This window comes from Onychomys torridus, chromosome 1 (genome assembly GCF_903995425.1).
Source record: "Onychomys torridus chromosome 1, mOncTor1.1, whole genome shotgun sequence".
Classification (NCBI taxonomy): domain Eukaryota; kingdom Metazoa; phylum Chordata; class Mammalia; order Rodentia; family Cricetidae; genus Onychomys; species Onychomys torridus.
This window is the reverse complement of record NC_050443.1, coordinates 61333939-61354731: the sequence shown is the minus strand read 5'-3', so window position 1 is coordinate 61354731 and position 20793 is coordinate 61333939. Positions and strand designations below refer to the sequence as shown.

The following is a 20793-nucleotide window of genomic DNA, read 5'->3' as shown; positions in this document are numbered from 1 at the left end:
CTCCCGTGCTGGGATTAAAGGCATGCACCACCACCACCCAGCTATATCTTAAGCTTTAATTGTGCACATAGGACTGAGTTACTTATCACCAGGAAATCTTTCACCAAATTGTGTTCTACTTAAATATGCCTAAAATAAACTCCTTGGGGTCAGACTCCCGAAGTTTGAACCAACACTGGCTTAGTTGCGCCTCCTGCTGATCATTTCTTGTCCGGCCGTGGTGGTCGCAGAGACCTCCACACTGATGTCCTTTTTCTTTCCAGGATCCCATCCAGGATGCCTACACCAGTCTGCTAGGGCTACCTTGTTGGCACTCAGTTTATTCTCAGGAGTCTGGAGGGCAGAAGTCGGCAGTCTGTTGGTCAGGCCCGGCTAAGCTCCATAGAGAAGGGAGGCTCCAACTCTGCCCTTCCCAGCTCCTGCAGGCACAAATCCTCCCCAGCTGGTAGGAGCAGGGCTCTAATCTCCCCCAATTTTCACATGGCTTTCTTCTGTGGGCACCTCTGGGTCTGAGAGTGTCAGACGTCCCTGTCCTCCTTCTACCTGCCATTCCCTGTTGTACCAAAATCAGGATGACTTCATCCTGGGTCCTTAATTGACATCTGTAGGACCTGTGTGCCAGTCAGCTTCCATCACTGTGACAAAGCTGTCTGGGATAACTCACTTACTAGGAACAAGACTTACTTTGGATCATGGTTGCAGAGGTTTTGGTCTGTGGTCATTTGGCTCCGTTGTTCAGGGTCACTGCAAGGTGGTCAGGAAGCAAAGAAAAAGAAATAGGAAGGAAATAGGGTTCTGATATCTTCTCCAGTGAAGTCTCTCCCCAGGGAACTACCTTCTTCCAGCCTATTCTCACCATCTCTCAGGCTGGGGATCAACACATTGCCTTTGGGGGATACTCTAGATCCAAACTATAGCATTCTGCTTCCAAATAAGGATGCACAGATGCTGGGGATTAGGGCTTGAGCTCATGGTGGGGGGGGGGGGTGACCGACACAATTTAACCACTACAATATCACACTTAGTCACGATGTCTCATTAGGTTCCATTGGGCAGGTTTTACTTGTGGGCGAAGGCTCTGACAGTTCTGTGGCATCGTGGTTAAATATTTTGTAGACTATGTCATGGTTTGAGTTTGTTCAATGTTTTCCTTGTGTTTAGACTGAGGTTCTAGGTGGAGAGAACAGGACCACGGAGGGGAGGGGCCATTTTCAGCACTGCTTCCAGAGAGCGTGCGGACACCCACCTCCCTCCCTGCTGGTGTTAACCATACCTAGGAGGCCTCTCCCCTACAGACTTCCTTTCTTACTTCCTCTGTTGCCATGCTGTGCTTTTTGGAACCACATCTCTAAGTGCCGCCCACACTTAAAGAGATGGGAATCATGCTACTTGTCCCCAAGAGATGTATTTATGAATTATTCAGACGCCTTCCATTGTCTTTGAAATTTTGCTCTGTTCTCTCACACGAAAGGGACTGTAGCTCAGTAGGAGTGCTTGACTCACAGCCACAGAGCCACTGAGGCCCAGAACCCCAGAAACTGGGTCTGCCGGTATAATCTCATTACTCAGGGGGTGAAGGCAGGAGGATCAGAAGCTCAACTTCATCCTTGGCTATAGTAAGCTTGAGGTCAGCATAGTATACATGAAACCCTGTGTTGAGAAAAAAAAAAAAAACAAAAACCACACACACACACACACACACACACACACACGAAAAAGAAAAATAATTGAGTCATATACAGTTCATCCTCTGCATCTGTGGTTTCTATGCCCGTGAAATCAAACAACTGAAGATTGAAAATATTCTAAAATACAAGGGTGCAAGGGGTGGGGGGTGGGGGGTATTGCATGTGTAGTGAGCATGCATATTTCTCTTTCTCTTGTCATAAGTACCTTAACAACCCAGTATCACATCTGTTAACACACACCTAAATTTGTATTATAACTGACCTAGAGTAGGACATATTTAGGCTGTATGCAAATGAACAGCATTTGGCTTTTTTAGTTTGGTGTATTTTTGTTTTTGAGATAGGGCCTCATGTCACCCAGGCTGGCCTCAAACTTGCTGGGTACAGAGGATTCAGGAATGATTCCCACATAGCCAGCAACATTTTATACAAGGGGCTTGAGCATCTGTAATTTGGACATCTGCATGGGAGCCGGGAACCAATTCCTGACAAGCTCTGAGAGACAACTGTCCATGTTATTATTTTCTAGTTATTTGTTCTACTGTCTTCCCAGAAGCGTCATCCAGGACCAAGGCAGACTGCAGGCAGCTACGTGCACCAGGCCAAGTATGCCTCATGCAGATTTTGGTATTCTGGGTTGCCACCGCACCAACATGTCCCCTTGTTCTCTAGATGTGGTAGAGAGGCCAGGACCCAGCAACATGCCAAGCTCTCGCCTGTGACTTTTCTCCCCAGAGTGGGCTTTTCCCACCACTACCATCCGTTGCAGGACCTGTCCCACCTTCTAAGCAAACCAGACCCGCTCTGGCCTGCTTCAATCAGCTCGATGTATGGCCACTGACAGGTCTGCCTGGGAGGGTTCTTGCCCACACTAAGCTTAAGGTGCCCTAAGTATCGCTAGTGCTCTGCCATGCTGGGGATAGCAAGGGGACCGGAGCTTGGCATCCATGAAGGGCTGCCAATGTAGAGTTTTGCTAAGCTCCAAAGCAAGCTATTCATTCATATGGTTGTGGGGACTAAAAGGAGTTAATTACCAGTCATATCACCGGGAATTAATTTAAAATAATGAATATATTGATTATTACTATACCGGCTACAGAAGAACACAGAGTCTGCACCCTTACGGGAAATATGCAATCACAATCACATATTTGATATAAGTAATAACAGTTTTTGAATTGTTAAATTGGGCTTTGGGCAAAAATTTGTTAACAAATATTGTTATTAGCCAGTAACAAAACCAAATATTGCAGCACATTGTGTCTTTAAATAGATAACCCTTGCCGGGAGGTGGTAGCACGTGCCTTTAATCATAGCACTCAGGAAGCAGAGGCAGGTGGGTCTCTGTGAGCCTAAGGCCAGGCTGGTGTACAATGAGAGTTCCAGGACAGTCAGAGCTGTTACACAGAGAAACCCTATCTCGAAACAACAACAAAAATAAATAGCCCTTGATAAAATGAATTTGAACAATTCATTTGACATGGTTTTCACTTTGTAATATAAAAACAGTCTCAAAAAAAGCATTCAGGGGCTGGAGAGATACCTTCGTGGTTAAGAGCACATGGTGGCTTGCAATTGTCTGTAACTCCGGTTCCAGACCCTGCAGGTACCAGGCACTCAAGTGAGGCACAGACACACATGCAGACACCGTACACATAAATTAAGTAAAAACAAAAACAAAGTATGAGCTGGGTGGTAGCAGCGGTGCACACACGCCTTTAATCCCAGCACTCGGGAGGCAGGGGCAGGCTGATCTCCATCCAGTATGGACAGCGGTACAGAGAGAAACCTTGTCTTAAATCAACAACGACAGCAAAAAACCATAGCATTGGCTCAAGGCATAGTGGCACACATCTGTAATCCCAGCACCTGGGAGGGAGGTGGAGGCAACTCCCTCCTCTCTAAGGAAGAATCCAATCCTTTGCCTTCCTAGTGTCTGCTGTTCCCTTAAGCTCTGCTCAGGGTCTGGTACATAATAGGTGTGGACAGAGTTCTGTCTCATTAGTTCCTGTTATGAAGCCCTGGCTCCCCATGTGATGGATTTGGAGGCTGGGCTTGTGGATATGGTCATTAGGTTCAGATGAGGTCACGAGGGTGGGGCTCTATCTTACATCAGTCTCCATTACAAAATACTATGAACAGGGTGGCTTATAAACAGGAATTCATTTCTCACAGGCTTGGAGGCCAGAAGGTGCCAGCATGGCTGGACTCTCATGAGGACCGCATTCTGGCTCACTGAATGCTAACTTCTGACCTAACCTCACAACACTAGGGAGTCTCTTGCATAAGGGCTCCACCCTGACGACCTTATCGCCTCCTAAGGCCCCATCTCCTAATGTCACCTCAGAGGTTATAGTGTCAACATATAAATCTTATAGGACACACCTTTCATTGATGTGGCATAGACAGATCACTACATGGAGCCCATCTTTTTCAGGAAACCCTCTCTTTATACTGCCTGTAATTTCTGGATCCTTTGTCCAAATCCCACATCCTTGGTGGCAAGTGTTAGTTGGTGTTTTGTTTTGTCTTCTTTTGTTTTGCACTGAGGTAAAACATTTTTTCTCCTGAAAAGGAACCTTGATCTACTTGGTGGTGGTCTCTTGTAGCAGTGAGCCTTCTGGATATGGTGAGAGAAGGCTGAGATCGATTGGCAAAGCCTGTCATGGCTGTTGGAGGGACAAGTGGAGGTACCTGTGCCAACCTGGCTTAAAAGATGTTATCTGTTTTTCTTTTGGCTTTGTTGTTGCTGTTCTGGGTTTTTGAGACAGGAACTTGTGTAGCTCAGGCTGGCATTTATATACCTGAATTATATACCTGAATTCCTGAATATTCTAGAATTCCTGATCCTCCTGCCTCCCCCTCCCAAATGCTGGTATTTCAGCCTAGAAGTTTTTGCCTAGAGTGCAGTTAAACATGGACACGGGCTGCCAGCAACCGTGACTCTACACAATACATACTTGTGGCCCCCTCCTCAAGGGACACCAGCTTCTGTGGGTGTGGATGAAGAGAATGATGGGAGTTAAGAGACGACAAAAGGGGGCTGGAGAGATGGCTCAGTGGTTAAGAGCACTGACTGCTCTTCCAGAGATCCTGAGTTCAATTCCCAGCAACCACATGGTGGCTCACAACCATCTGTAATGAGATCTGGTGCCCTCTTCTGGCCTGCAGGCATACATGCAGGCAGAATACTGTACATAATAAATAAATAAATCTTAAAAGAGAGAGAGAGAGAGAGAGAGAGAGAGAGAGAGAGAGAGAGAGAGAGAGGAGACAAAAGTCCACTGCTAGCCGGGCGGTGGTGGCACACGCCTGTAATCCCAGCACTCGGGAGGCAGAGGCAGGTGAATCTCTGTGAGTTCGAGGCCAGCCTGGTCTACAGAGTTAGCCTACGACAGGCTCCAAAGCCATAGAGAAACTCTGTCTCCAAAAAAAAAAAAAAAAAAAAAAAAAAAAAAAAAGTCCACTCTGTTTGACTACAGAGCCTGAATCCTGCTCAAGCCCAGACCAGTAGGACTGTCACCACACGGGGCTCTCAGCAGAGTTGTGATCCATTTCCACAAACCTAAGTCCTGCATCGTGTTAGGTACTTTGGGAGAAAAACAGAGGTACTGTGAAGCCTGTCCAAGGTGTTGCCATTTTCCCAGGAACATCACTGGCCATGCAGTGAGCAGGCATGGACTCCAGAACATCAGGATAAGGACAGCTGGACCCACCAGATAAGTAAGGAAGGGGTAGAGGTTTGACCTTGGAAGACAGCTGTGCATACAACTTCAGCAGCGTCTCAAGGGCAGTGGGAGGGGGATTTAGGCTTCAGGCTGTGGTGGAAAAGGCTAGGGCCACATGGGGTACAGGAGTCAAACCAAGTCTCCACACCGCAGAGCTAAGGGCCCAAGGGACTGGCACTCAAATCAGTGATGGGGCCTACAGGGCAAGGAAGGTGCCCTTGGAACAAAAATCCATGGCAGGACCCGGCTCGCTGAGGTAAAGCCAGTAACTGCCACACAGGGCTCCACATTCCCACTGCCCCCGGCAAGTACAGTCCATACTGGGAAGGAAGGTGGAGGTGGCAGGTAGGGGCGAAGAAACAGGTGCCTGAAGGTCCCCGAAGCCAAAGCTACTGGGATGAGTATTGAGATAGGAGCCTGGGCAGGAGGGCAGGGGAGGGTATGCCAGAGACAAACTCCAGAAGCAAAGGCAGGTCTCTTTGCTTTTCCTGCTGTGATAAGACACCAGCCAAAACCAACTTGCAGAAGAAAGGGTTTGTTTGGTTTACATGTCCCAATCACAGTCCATCGTGGACAGGTCCAAGGCAGGACCCAGGGCAGGAACTACAGTGAAGGCCATGGAGGAACACAGCTTACAGGCTTGTTCATTTCATGTTTTTATACTACCCAAGACCACCTGCCTAGGCTGGCACTGCCCACAGTGGGCTTGACCTTTCCATAGCAATCAACAATCAAGAAAATGCCCTAAAGATGTCCCCACAGGCCAATCTGAGGATGACAATGGCTCAGTTAAGGTCCTCTCTTCCCAGGTGACTCTAATTTGTGTCAAGTTGTCAAAAACCAACGAGCACTATCAACCTGACACACAAATACATCACTATTAAAGCATAACCTTCAAGGTTTTTTATTCCCAAAATCTCATGCTAATACTAAGATCAAACATAAAATATGGTCCAACTTTTAAAAGTCCCTCTGTCTTCAAAAATTCAGTCACCTAAAAGTTCCATATCTCTTTAAAATACTCAAAGTTGGGGCTGGAAAGATGGCTCAGAGGTTAAAAATACTTGCTGCTCTTGCAGAGGACCCACAGCTGTCTCTAACTCCAGTTCCAGAGGATCCAACACCCTCTTCTGACCTCTGAGGGCACCAGACACATTCATAGTACATATGAATACACACACACAGACACACACACACACACACACACACACACACACACACACTGCAGTATATATATGCCCACAAACATACATCTTACACACATATGCAATAAAAATAAATAAATAAATTTAAATATTCAAAGTCTTAACTGTGGACTCCTATAAAATCCAAAATAAATGACATATTTTCTTATTCCAAAAGGGAAGAACCAAGGCACAATTATAATCAGATCAAAGTAAACCCAAAGTCCAACAGTGTACAAAGCTTAGTCTCTGACATTTGAGACATTCATGATCTTCTGGGCTCCAAAGGGCTCACTTCAGGAACTCTGATTCACACATGGTGCTGTGCCTCAGTTTCTCTCCATGAGCCCTTCAGTCCTAGGGTCTCCACTGGAACTGAGGCTGCACCTTCACCAATGGTCCCTTCTAGTTACACACAGTTCCAAGGCCTCATGGGCTCCTTGTTGCTCTCCATGACCCCTTCACGCCTTCAAAACCATGTGTGAGACTGTCACATTGTCACATTCTGCTGCCTGCTCGATGTACTGCCGTAACACTCCATAGGCCACAGTTTCTGTCTGCTGATCTTGAGGAGATACTTCCCAGAACAGCTTGCCTCAGGAATTCTGGTTTCATGTTAATCACAGCCAATTTGTTATGCCAACTCAACAGCACTGATTGTCCCAGTAAACTAAATGTTTCACTTCCAGGGACCCTTAGTTCAAAATATCAAATGGCCTTGATAGTCTTTGAGAGACTCTGAAACTTCATAAGCCAGGTCTCCATCATCTGCACTTCTCTCAACATTCTTGTCTTCCCAAGTTCCCACCAAGAAAAGTTCCTGGAGCTGAGAGTGGCGGTGCATGCATGCCCTTAGTCCCAGCACTCAAGAGACAGAGGCAGGAGCATCGCTGTGAATTTGAGGCCAGCCCGGTCTACACAGTGAGTTCCAGGCCAGTCAGTGCTATGTAGTAAGACCCTGTCACAAACAAACAAGCAAAAAACCAAAAAACAAAACAAAGAAGCCTCTTGGTTGGCCGGTGGCTCCTCAGGTCAAGAGCTTGCCATGCATGCCTGAAGACTCAGGTTTGAGCCTCAAATCCATGTAAAGGTGGAAGAAAATAACCAACTTTCAAGTTATTCTCTGATCTCCACATGCGAGTAGTGGCACTCACACACCCTTACACTCACATCTCACACACACACACACACAATAAAGTTTTAAATTATTATTATTATTATTGGTTTTTCCAGACAAAGTTTTTCTGTATACACTTGACTATCCTGGAACTGTCTTTGTAGCCCAGGCTGGCCTCAAACTCAGAGCTCCACCTGCCTCTGCCTCCTAGTGCTGGGATTAAAAGCGTGTGCCACCACTACCCGGCTGCATTGCATTATTTTTCATTGAGAAGGGGCAAGGCATGTGCCATAGCACACATGTAGAGGTCAGAGGATAACATGCAGAAATCCTTCACTCCTTTCACTATGGGGGGTGGGTCCCAGGCATCAGAGTCAGTTCATCTAACCTAGCAGCAGATGCCTTTACCCGCTGAGATCTCTTGACAGCCCAAAGAACAAGTTCTTCTGAGCCAGGTGTGATGGGCACACCTGTACTCCAAGCACTCAGGAAGTGATGCAGGAAGATCAGGAGTCATCCTCAGCTACAGAATGAGCTCAAGGCCAGAATGAGCTCCATGAGGCCCCATCTCAAAACCAAACCAAACCTTGTCTAACTTTATTTAGCTCAGTGTTCCAAACTTAAGTGAGTCATGGGCTGCTCAGAACATCAAGCCTGCTGAGATGTTGTCCTGCAGGACACCAGTTTGGAAAGCACTGAGTGAAGGTGGGTGTCTCTAGAGGCAGCTCCTGGGGGAGAACCCCAGCAAGTCTGATGATGCTTGGAAGGGAGCAGGGAAGTAGTTTTGGGCAGATACACATGAGGATCCCAAGGAAAGAGGAGTAGAGAGGACCAGAATATTAGCCTGCAGAGGGCTAGGGAGCAGAGGAGGTGCTGGGAACTCTCACTTGAAGAGGTAGGACATGGGGAAGCAGTGATGTGACCAGGGGTGGGAGGTGTTTTCGTTTACTGATGTCTCCATTCACTGTAGGTAGCACCCTTTCCCGATTGTAGAATGGAAGCAGTGATGAGTCCCATGGTCTCCTTGAGGATAGACACCTTCTGGGGTGAATGACTCCCGAGGGCAGGCAGATGTTCAGTTCCAGTTATGTGCAGATTGTGTGATTGTAAAATCGACAGCAGTTGTCCAGTGCCTCCGGGGTGAACTCCAAGCTGGTGCTGTAAAGAAAGCAAATGCCACAGTAAGGTGTCCAGGCCACTTCTGCAGCAGCTAACAGTCTGTGCAGCCCTGGGAAAGTTGCTCTACCTCTCTGGTCTACCTTTTCTCCCCAGCCTTGGTCTTTAAGCCTTCATATACCCCCACACCCCCACACCCTACACCCCTATTCCCCCTACCCCCTAACCCGGCACAGCTGCTGCAGACATAACATTCCTCCTACCCTGCCCCCTAGTGCCGAAAGCAGGAGGGTACTGCTCTGTGAAAAAAGCAGGGTGTTCTGCTCTGACTCTTGCAGCTCCAGGTCAGCCACCACCCACAGCCCAGGGCACTTGCTCACTTCTGGAAGACCTGGCCACAGCACTGGTACACCTCAAAGCTGCTGCTGCTGAGGGTCTGGTTCAGAAGGGACACACAGTCCACCTGGACGCCCCTGGGCACGTAGAGGACCCCTGTGGAGGGAAGCAGCATGGAGGCTTGGCCTAGTGGACCAACCCTGCCCAAGAGGGGCTTAGAAAACCAGGTGGCTGAGTTCTGAGCCTGTTGGACCAGCACTCACCTGCCACACAGGCATTCATCAGGGACACGAAGGCCCCAGTGATCAGTGCCCGGAGCACAGTCTGGGAGAAGTCACTCCTCCGATGGGGGACCAGAGAGGCTGCAAGGGGCAAGAGAGCTTAGAGCCAAGGAGGCCACCCAATCACCTACCCAACCCCTGCCTATCTCCTGAAACTCCAGCACCGCCCTCCTCTGCTGAGTGGCAGGAGGGCAGAGGTGGCCCCTCATTGTCCTCTGGCCTATAGAGAAGCATTCAGTGATATCCCCTTCACCCCACCCTCTATAGCAGGAGGAGGAAAAGGAATTGGCTTCTCTTTTTCTTTCTTTCTTTCTTTCTTTCTTTCTTTCTTTCTTTCTTTCCTTCCTTCCTTCCTTCCTTTCCTCCCTCCCTCCTTCCCTCCCTCCCTCCTTCCCTCCCTCCCTCCTTCCTTCCTTCCTTCCTTCCTTCCTTTCTTTTTTTTTTTTTTTAATGAGCCCAGGCTGGCCTTGAACTCCCTATGTAGCCAAGAATGATCTTCAACTGCTGATCTTCCTGCCTCTGCCTCCCGAATGTTGAGATTTCAGGCACGAGCCACTGTGCCCTGTTGATGTGGTACTGGAGATTAAACACAGCCTCCAACATGTGAAACAAGCACTCTAGCAACTGAGCTACATCCCCAGCCTTGGGGTATGTATGCTGTCATTTGTTTTGTGACAAGGTCTCATACAGCCCAGGCTGGGCTTGAAGTCACGATTCTCCTATTTCAGCCTCCTGGGTGCTGTAAGTACAGATGTATGCCACTATGCCCAGCTAGGAAGATGAGTTTGGGGTGTGGTACATTGAGGACTAAATACAGGCCGAGCCATTTCCTGGATAACACTTCACTTCTCCGACACACAGTTTTACTCTCTCTAAACCAGGCCAACTGCATCTTGAAGGCTGCTGTGTCCATCTGTGCAGAGCCACGTTCCTGAGGGGCCTTCCTCTCACTGGCTCCGAGGGCACCGTGTGAAGCAGAGATGAGCCAGAAAACTCACATTTCAGGGGAAGAAAGTGGGGGAGCAGGAAGCCCTTCATTTACCTATGACCTCCCTCCTAATACACGGTCCAGTGTCTCCATCACCCCTTCCCAACCATCCCCTGGGAACCCTCCTGGCTCTTCCTGGGTGTTTCAAAGCCCAGGGACTCACTCAGGCCTCCCAGCATGATGCCGATGGAGCTGAAGTTGGAGAATCCACAGAGAGCATATGTCGTCAGGATTTCTGCTCTGACCTGGAAATACAGATTACAAGGAGGCCTCAGCCCAGGCAATAAAGCCTCCTTGGCTTTTGTTTGTTTGTTGTTTGTTTTTGTTTATTTGGTTAATCGAGAGAGGGTTCCTCTGTATAACAGCCCTAGCTGTCCTAGAACTCGCTCTGTAGACCAGGCTGGCCTCGAACTCACAGGGATCTCCTGCCTCTGTTTCCCAAGGACTGGGATTAAAGGTATGCTTCCTGGTCTTAATTCACTCAACTCCTTTAGACCTTAGTCTTGGCACCCTCCATGATACTCCTTTGCCAGCCTCATACTCTCACTTTAAGTCAGCTCGCACTTCTAACTTCAAAGACCCAACCTCCCTCTCAGCCGTCCTTCCTTCAGTCTGTAGCCTAAATGCCCACCGTTAGTTTTGGTGACAGGGCCTCAAATAGTCCTAAACTGTCCTCAAGCTTGTTATGTAACTGAGGATGACTTTGAACTTCTGATCTTCCTGCTTCTACCTCTGAAGTTACAGACAGTAATACACACTACCATGCCCAGTTTGTGGGGTGCTGGGGATTGAACCCAGGGCTTCATGTATCTAGGCAAGCACTCTACCAACTGAGCTACATCCTCAGCCTAATTACCAGCTTTTGGGGATCTGATTCAGGCAGCTTTAGTGTACCTAGGGTAGTCCGAGGACAGCCCTTCTCTCAGCTCTGCAGTCTCTTGCTTCTCTCTGGTCCCTGCAAATACCTAAAAGCCCAGACCTCGGTCTAGGCACCACCAGGCTGGAGTAGGTGCTCTGCTGCCGTCAGGCATTGGGAGCCCAACCTGCTTGGCATCCCAGCTTGTCTCCACTATGACCAGCTTGAGCAAGTCAACAGCCTCTTTAGTTCAATTTCTACATCTGGAATGTGGAAATAATAGTGCTTGCCTGGTGAGGCAGTCACTAGGCCCATGTAGTGTACAGGAAACACCAGGTATACAATAGGTGATTAAGCAAAGTGGTTCTTCTCCCATTGTGCTCTGAACAGCTGTCTAATTTTCCAGAAAGAAATATCAAGAGCCCAAATGAAACACTGTGGAAAACAAAACAGAAAAACCTGGTTGCTGTCCATGCTCCACACCATAAAGTTAATTTTAGACCACTGAGACAAATAAGAATTTGAAGCATAAAATGTTAGGACACATATGACAATAGCGACTATAGTTACACGTAGGTAGTATTAGTATACTCATTTGGGGGAACTAAATAAACTGGAGCTCAGAGGGTTAAGTAACTGGAAGTTCGTCTATCCAAAAGGCAGCTGTGCCAGAATTGGAATTCAGTCCTGACTGACTCAGCTTGCGGTCTTAACTATTCGTCACATTGTTTCAGGAATTTAATCAGATCTCTTCAGATCACTTCCTAAGAATTTTAAAAAAAGAAAAAAAAGAGGAGAGAGAGAAAGGAACCAAGTAGAAAGATTTGGTATAAAAATTATGTTTAAAAAATTAAATTCTTTCAAACAAAATGAAACAGAAAAAATAGAAAACACAGAAAACCCTAACAGAACCCAGGCCTAGAGACTTAGGCCTTATAATCCAATTAGGAGGAGGCAGGAGGACTGTCCATTAAAGACTTCCCTGGGTAACTTAATGAGACCCTGTTTCAAAACCAAGAACATTTGTAAAGGTAAGAAAACTTTCCTGGAACACTATGTAGCCCAGTATGGCCCTGGACCTCTAATCTTCCTGCCTCCTTACCTGGGTATTGGGATTGCCAGCATGTACCACCACACCTGCAGTTTATGCAGTGCTGGGGACCGAACTCAGGGCTTTGCGCATGCTATTCAAACACTCTACCAAATGAGCTACACACCCTCAGCCCCTAAACTTGGTTTTAAGTACAGACTTCCGATGCTGCTCTGTTTAGGGTGGTGGCTGCAGAGAGTGACTAGGCGGGACTTCACCACCACAGGATAGTCAGGAAAGTTGCTACAGGTGGACTCTGCATGGGGTTCTGCTCGCCCACATCTGAGGAAGCTCCGGAAGAAATGATCCAGGAGGCAGGGAACGTTCTACATGCTGTGATATTCATTCCAACATCGTCATACACACAGCCAAATAAGGAGTTCAAATGAATGACCTGACAGCACAAGGCTGGTAAGTACGTAAGACCCTCACAGCAGGGAAAATGTCTGCTGTTGAGGCTGACGAGCTGAGTTCAATCGACTGCTGCAAGTTGTTCGCTGGCTCCCATATGTGCAACATGCACACACACACACACACACACACACACACACACATGCACACACACACACACACACACACACACACACACGCTGAAATAACTATTATCAAATATTTTAAAGATCCATTATTTTTGGAGCCAAGCATGGTGGTGAACACCTTTAATCCTAGCACTCAGGAGGCAAAGGCTAGCCTGGTCTACAGAGGGAGTTCCAGGACAGCCAACGCTACACAGAAAAGCCCTGTCTCAAAAAAAAAAAAAAAAAAAAAAAAAAAAGGGGGGGGGAGGGGGGGGGGGGGGGAACCACACATAAATTTCAAATGGTGTGTAGCTCAGTTTTAGCATGCACAACAAAGGCCTGGTTCAATCTGCAGCACTGAAAACCACAAGCTACATAAAGATGAGGGGAGAAAGCTGGCTACAGTGTTCTGCCAATAGTAACTGATTCTGTCTGAACAACACAAAACAAAACAAAAGAAGCTGCTCATGGAGGCTCACACCTGTAATCCCAGCACTTGAGACAGATCAAGAGTTCAGGGCCATTCTTCCTTGTATCTTTGGCCAGCCTGGGCTACATGAATCCCTGTCCCCCAAACAACACATGAAAAAGAAGAAAATGGCCAGAATAGCAATAGCTGTCATCTTAGTATAGTGAGATTATATATAATATATATTCTATGTACAGTTTTTGTTCCCAACATTATGCTCCGACTTTGTATTCCTTTAGAGAGACTAATGCCATAGCCCTTGTTTTTTTTGTTTTTTGTTTTTTGTTTTGTTTGTTTGTTTGTTTGTTTGGTTTTTTTGGAGCCGAGGATCGAACCCAGGGCCTTAGCACTCTACCACTGAGCTAAATCCCCAACCCCCATAGCCCTTGTATCATTTGTTCAAGGTGGTGTTTTTAGACTAAACTGTCAACAAAGAAAGCCAAGCCCTAGACTGCGCACTGTGTGTATCATCGGGGGCTGTGGTGGAGGGTCTCTTAGCTCACTCTTGGAGCTCACTGGACTCTCCCACATGCTCCTTTGGGGAGCGGGAGCAGGTGTTATACCCCCGTTTTCCAAAAGAGAGGCAAGGCACAGTAGCTTACCCAACGCCAAAGCAAGCAGCGGCCCATCTGGGACTTGGTCTCAGACAAATCTCTTTCAGGAGCCCACAGTGTGGCCCTGACATCTGTCTGGTCTGCCAGGACAGCAGGATATGGGTGGTTAAGCACCACCTCAGTGTGGCTCAGGCAGGCCCAGGGAGACAGTTCCCAGGGGCCCTTAGGGAAGCTGCGCCATGCCCATGCCTCCCGGAAGAAATGAGGCACTCACGGAGATCCACTGTTTCTTGCCACCGAGCCACTCCTCAGCCCCTGCCAGGCGTCTCTGCTTGTACTGGGAGAGCTCTTGATAGGCCACAAACTCATTCAGAAACAGCTTGATGCCCAGCAGCTCGGCCACCACCGGACAGTCCTCCCAGGTCACGCCCATCAAGAAGGCCACAGGCCGCAGGATGTAGGAGCAGATGAGCTGAAGATGAAGAGAGTTGGGTCAGACAGAGGGCTCTTCTGGGTCTCCATTTCTCATCCCCTAGCCTGAGACCATTCCCGCCACCACAGCCACACCTGGAAGCTGAGACCCTGGATATCCACCATGTCCCCCAGCCAGGAGAGGGCAGCGTTGATGAAGGCCAGGACAGCCAGGAAGGCGATCAGATTGGCAGCAATGTTGGCAACGACCTTCACTGAGATGGCAGCCCCAGTGCTGGCTGCTTCCACGAGGTTCTGAGCGTCTCTACCATTGGGATCAAGAGGTGTCATTACAAGCATGTCCCCAGAAGCAGGAAAGCTCCCTACCTTGTAGGTTCAAAGAGGAACCTTGGAGAGAGGGCTTCAGAACCAACGAGGCTTGTTTTCTTTCTGAGATAGGGAGAGAAAAGAACTTCAAGGGGGTGGGGGTGGGGAGCACTGCTGATGAAGGAATGAGAAAATACCCAGGTTTCTGGGTTGTAAGACAGGAGTTGACAGTTCAATGTGTCTCTGGCTACTGGAAAGCCAGCCGGCCCCAACCAAGTTGTGTTGTAAATTCAGTAAATACCACTGTTGTCGATACCACTCACGTTTTGAGGAGTTGAGACGAGGGAAGGAAGGAGGGAAGGAAGAGAGGAAAATATCTTAGTTTTTGTTTTATTTATTTTTATTTTGTTTTTGAGACAGGGTCTCTCTATGTAGCCCTGGCTATCCTAGAACTCATTATATAGACCAGGCTGGCCTAGAACTCGCAGAGCTCCACCTGTCTCCCAAGTGCTGAGATTAAAGACTTGCACCACCACATCTGGCTTCATTCATTACTATCCTTATTAATCACATGATGAAAATGTTTTTGATATACTGGTTTGAGCAAAAGACTTTGTTAAGAGCATCTGTTTCTCTTTATTTTTAAAAAGCCACCAGAAGCCAGCCATGAGGGCACACATCTTGAATCTCAGCAGATCCCTGAAGTTTGAGGCCAGCCTGGTCTACATAATGAGTTCCGAGGCAGCTATGACAGAAAAAGAAGATGCTTGCTGCCAGGGCTAATGACCTGGGTCTGATGCTTGGGAGCCACATGGTAGAAGCAGAGAACTAACTTCCACGAGAGTTGGTTGGAACCAGCCTGCTTTCAAGAGGCCAGCGATACACTGAGCTATCAATTCCTATCTTGCAGCCTTTTCAGAAACCTGGATCCTTTCTCAGTGCTGTGATCAGCAGCACCCTTCCCCTCTTGGAGTTCTTTGCTTTCTCTGTCTCAGAAAGAAAACGAGGTTCCTCTGAATGTCCTGTAACCTCCACACACGTGCTGTGGTACCCATGCGCGAACCCACTCATACACACACACAGTAAATACATGAAATTCAGTAAGAAGATGTCTAGGGGCTGGGGAGATGGCTCAGTGGTTAAGAGATCTTGCTGCTTGCAGAGGACTCGGGTTCAGTTCCCAGACCCCACTTGGCAGCTTATAACTGTCCCTAACTCTAGTTCCGGGGATCTGTTTCCTTCTGATCTTCAAGGACACCAGGCATTCATGCAGCACACTCATATACATGCAGGAAAAACCAGTCATAAGTGTGTGTGTGTGTGTGTGTGTGTGTGTGTGTGTGTGTAAAGATGTTTACGTGTGTGTGTGTGTGTGTGTGTGTGTGTGTGTGTGTGTGTGTAAAGATGTTTACTAGAGGGGCTGGAGAGATGGCTCAGAGGTTAAGAGCACTCACTGGCTGTTCTGCCAGAGGTCCTGAGTTCAATTCCCAGCAACCTCACAACCATCTGTGATGAGATCTTGTGCCCTCTTCTGGCCTGCAGGGATACATGCAAACAGAACACTATACCTAATAAATAAATAAATCTTTTTTTAAAAAAAGATGTTTACTAGAAAATATGTAATAAAGGTTAGGCATGTAATTCAACTGGTAGAGTGCTTGCCTATCATGTGCAAAACTCTGGGTTTGATTCCCCAGCACCCCAAAAGTTGGGTGTTATAGTACACCTATAATCCCTGCATCAGGCAGTAGAAGCAAGAGGATCCGAAGTTCAAGGTCATCCTCAGATACCTAGCCAGTTTGAGACTAGATGGGATACTTGAGACTTTGTCTAAAAAAAAGGGGGGGGGAGAGAATGGTGGAGGTGGTTTGCAGTCTATTTCCACAGGGCTGCTCTGCCCTCAGGAGGTGTGAGGTTCGGATAACTAACCCTTGTGTCTTTTCAGCATCTGAGTGTTGAGATGGCCTCATGGAGCCTAGGCTGGCCCGGAATTTACTGTGTAGTAATAGTATGGATGCCCTCCGATTCCTAACCTTCCTGCCTCCATCTCCCAGATGCAGGGGTTACTGACATACGACACCACACCCAGCTTCTTGTCAGTATTTTCAAAGGACTGGTTAATGGTGATGATTAAACCCTGACAAGGTGTAGTAGGAGCCCGGCATGCCGCTTGTCAATGTGAGGCTGCCACCTGGTGGTCAGAGGTCAGACATGCCGAGACGTTGGCACCAACCAAGAGCTAGTCAGGAACAGATAGATTATAACTTGAAAAGTGAAATCAACCCTTGTTGCTGGGTTCGTTTTCTTTGTTTGTTTCTCTTGATATGAGTCTCATTATGCAGCCCACGTTGGCCTGGGCCTTGCTATGTAGCTAGGCTGGCCTGGACCACTCCATTTTCCTCCATCAACCACTTCAGCAAGTCTATGTTCGGGTTGGGGAGGTGGCTCACAGGTTAAGGGTCACTGGCTGCACTTCCAGAGGACCCAAGTTCGATTCCCAGCCTCCAAATGGAGGCTCATCACCTAACCCATATGGAGGCTCTGTAACTCCAATTACCCTCCTCTGGCCTCCTTAAGCTCCTGGTGCAGATACATACATGCAGGCAAATACTCACACATACTCAAGAAATAAATTAGTTCTTTTTTTTTTTTTTTTTTTTTAAAGAGTGTGTTTTTGCCTATGAAGCCACACCATGGTAGTGATGGGAGAGAAAGCTCCATGGAGACGGAAACGAGTCGAAGACAGCCCTGTTCCTCCCCACCTCAGCTCCCTCACCAGTGCCCTCTGCAAAGGCCCCTGCCACACTCACCCATAACTCAGCTTTATTCCTTCCTCACTCCGGAACTTGGACTCCTCCACCTCCGGGTAGACCAGCTTGGAGAGGGCCAAAGCGCACGGGGCCGCCATGACGGAGGCAGCAATTAAGGAGGCAGCGTCAATCTGTAAGAACAACCAAGGGGGGTGGGCAGGGGTGGTGAGGGCAGAGTGCCTGTCTAGCATGCATGAAGGCCTAGACTTCAGCTCCAGAACCACAGAACCAGGCACGGAGGTGCCCTCAGGAAGTTGGAACAGGAGCATCAGGAAGTCAAGGTCATCCTCGGCTACATAGTGAGTTCAAGGTCGGCCTGAGACCCTGTCTCAAATATATAAATAAATAAAATAAATGGCAGGGAGGTGGAAGTGACAGGTAGAAGAAATGTGGTGGCAGAGGGACACGTTCTTCAGCCGGTTGGTATGACTTCGCTGTGTTACTGCTGGCATTAATAATCCCCTTATGTTCAGAGGATCTCCCAGTACTTCTGTAAGGGCCCATGAGACGGCTGAGCAGGTAAAGGCGCTTGTTGTTAAGCCTGAAGACCCGAGTTCAGTCCCTGGAACTGACGTGGTAGGAGAGAAGTGACTGCTGAAAGTTGTCGCTGCCTTCCACCCAGGTACAGACACACACACAAACAAGATGTGTGTAAAAAAGTAACAAAAAAGAGTGATCACCGCTTCCCTGCAAAAGTACTTCTGCAAGGTAGGCAGCGCAAGTATTGTTACCCCATTTATATGCAAGGGAGCCGAGGCCCTAGAGGAGTAAGTATGATGTGCTCAAAATAAAGGAAGAGGAAGAGTTAAAATCCAACATGGCCTTTGGCTCCAATTTCACGGGTCCTCCTCCTCAGCTAGGCTGTCTTTCTTTGACCACTAATCCCCACTGGCTGAGGAGTTTGTGACAGATTCAGACAACACTCCAGAACTGAGAGATGGGATAGGTGCGAGAGGTAGCCCATCACCCCACCCCCCCCCCCACTCCCCACCCCTGGCATAGCTTATGTGCCGGTCTATGAGCCCAACCCCTATATTCGATCTCTGAGTACTTGACAGGAAACACACTGCTTCAAAGCATCCGGTCACACTCCCATACTAGAAACGTTTCAGGAGTCAACCTCCATTGTCCTGGAAACACTGGGTCTGTCTCCGGGAATCACACTGGACAGGTGCTCCAGCAGGATGACAAACAGCACCGACTCTGAGGGGGGAGGGGGGGTGCTTCCCAGACACATACCCTCACTGCTCCAGAGGCAAATACGACAGCCTTCCCCTCCACCGGCTGGTGGAATCAGAACCAGCTCAACCATCTAACAACAAGCAAATGGCCGCGTGAATGGGTGTATTGCCTACACGGTGGTGCATTGTGGTACATCATAGGCGCCTGGCGCCTGTGGAGGCCAGCAGAAGGTTTCCTGAAACTGGAGTTACAGATGATTGTGAGTTGTTATGTGGGTGCTGCTGGAACATGGGTTCTCTGTAAGGGCAACCACTGCTCTTACCTACAGAGCCATCGCTCCACTCTGAGAATGGTCTCTAGAAAAGGACGCTTCTCAGGGTCCTGTGGTAACATGGGAAAATGCCCACAACATTGCACGAAGAGCAGAACCATAAAGATGGCAGAAAACAAACACCAAACTGCCCAGAAAGAACCCCAGAAACAAGTCCCCCAAGATGTCGGCACACTGGCTGCTCCTGGTGAGCTGGGTTTGAAGTAATTTTCTTCCTTGCTGCCTTTTTTTTTTTTTTTTTTTTTTTTTTGGTTTTTCGAGACAGGGTTTCTCTGTACAGCTTTGGAGCCTTTCCTGGATCTTGCTCTGTAGACCAGGCTGGCCTCGAACTCACAGAGATCTGCCTGGCTCTGCCTCCTGAGTGCTGGGATTAAAGGTGTGCGCCACCACTGCCCGGTTCCTTGCTGCCTTTTGATAGCTTCCAATAGGTCCACAACTCTATAACATTTTTATAAACAGGAACGTGAACTAGATCTTTCCTCCTTCAATTATGTAGTAAGCCAATAGCAGTTTTCTGGGATGCAGGTCAGTCGACATCAAGAAGTGCTGAGTTCCATCCCTGGCATCACACAAACTGGGAAGGGTGGTGCGGTCCTCTATTCCTAGCACTCTGGAGGTGGTGATGGAAGAATCAGAAGTTCAACGTCATCCTTGGTTTTGCAGTGAGTTTAAAGCCAGCCTGGCTGCATGAGATCCTGTTTTTAAAAGGGGGTGAGGCTGAAGAGATGCTTCCACGGTTAAGAATGCTCGCTGCCTTGCAGAGAACCTGAGTTCATGAGTTCAGTTCCCAGCCCCCATCAGACAGCTCCAAACAGATGCCCTCTTCTGGTGGCATATGCCTTTAGTTCCAACAACTAAACTCTGTGAGTTCAAGACCAGCCTGGCCTATATAGTAAATTCCAGGCTAGTCAGAGCTACACAGTGACCCCGTGTCTCAAAAGAGGGAGGGAGGACAGGAGAGAAAGGAGGAAGGTGAGTTTACATGGGCTAATAATACAAGCAGAGGGCAGAAGTTCCCAGGGAACACAGGAAGCGCAGAGGCGGAAGCAGGTCTGGAGATCTTCAGGCTCTGAATTCCTTCTTCTCTTTCCAAACTTGCTGGTTCCTCCTTATCCAGAAGCAGAAACCACTCGGGGTGTGAAAATGAAGTACTGCTCTCAAAGGCTGGGGTGTTAAGGCTTGGTCCTCAGCTGGTCCGGTGGAGAGGCCACTGGCTTACAGCGGGGAGGGGGCTAGCCTCACCAACAGGTTAATCCATCAACACACTGAGTCAGAAGGAAGAGCCTGGCCCGAAGAAGTAGGTCACCGGGACGTACCCAGACTCTCCCTCTCTGTCTCTCTGCTTCCTTGGCTGCTCGAGGTAGGCATTGTTCTACCATACCCTTTCTGCCACGTTGTCCCATCTCGACACAAGTCCACAGCGATGGGGCAAAGTGAGTATGGGTGGAAACCTCCAACGGTGTGATAATTAATAAGATAAATCTTCATTTTCAGTATTTCTCTGGGGTGCTTTGTCCTGGTAACAGAAAGGTCACTCGCATACCAAGAAAATGAATCTGCAGTGGCCCCCAATTCCTCCATCAGTAGCACTAGACGGCAGGCTCAGGCCCCCCGCTCCTTCCTGGACAAAGGGCAGTTTGCATGGGTGCCCTCTTTGAACTTTCAGGGCTTCACTTGTTTCCTCCCTGGCTGCCCAGCTCCAGTGTGGGCTTTTCCTGTCTGCCAGCCTGGATTCTGACCTCTTCTTCAGCTTGAAGAGAACACCCGGTTTGTAAGCTTCCATCTTAGTGGGGAAGACATGTGTCAG

The 20793-nt window shown here is 48.3% G+C and overlaps 1 protein-coding gene across 1 annotated transcript in view; it reads right to left on the bottom strand.

Annotated features, from left to right (window-relative positions):
• Positions 1 to 8485: 8485 nt before the first annotated feature.
• Positions 8486 to 20793, bottom strand: part of Slc28a1 (solute carrier family 28 member 1) — a 49721-nt gene continuing 37413 nt past the window's right edge. Inside the window, exons 12-18 of the mRNA XM_036166621.1 lie at positions 17474 to 17604; positions 14493 to 14661; positions 14200 to 14397; positions 10602 to 10683; positions 9433 to 9531; positions 9214 to 9325; positions 8486 to 8875 (exon numbers count right to left, since the gene is read on the bottom strand). Coding sequence (XP_036022514.1) covers positions 8803 to 8875; positions 9214 to 9325; positions 9433 to 9531; positions 10602 to 10683; positions 14200 to 14397; positions 14493 to 14661; positions 17474 to 17604 — 864 coding nt within the window. The 3' untranslated portion in view covers positions 8486 to 8802. The remainder of the gene's footprint in view (positions 8876 to 9213; positions 9326 to 9432; positions 9532 to 10601; positions 10684 to 14199; positions 14398 to 14492; positions 14662 to 17473; positions 17605 to 20793) is intronic.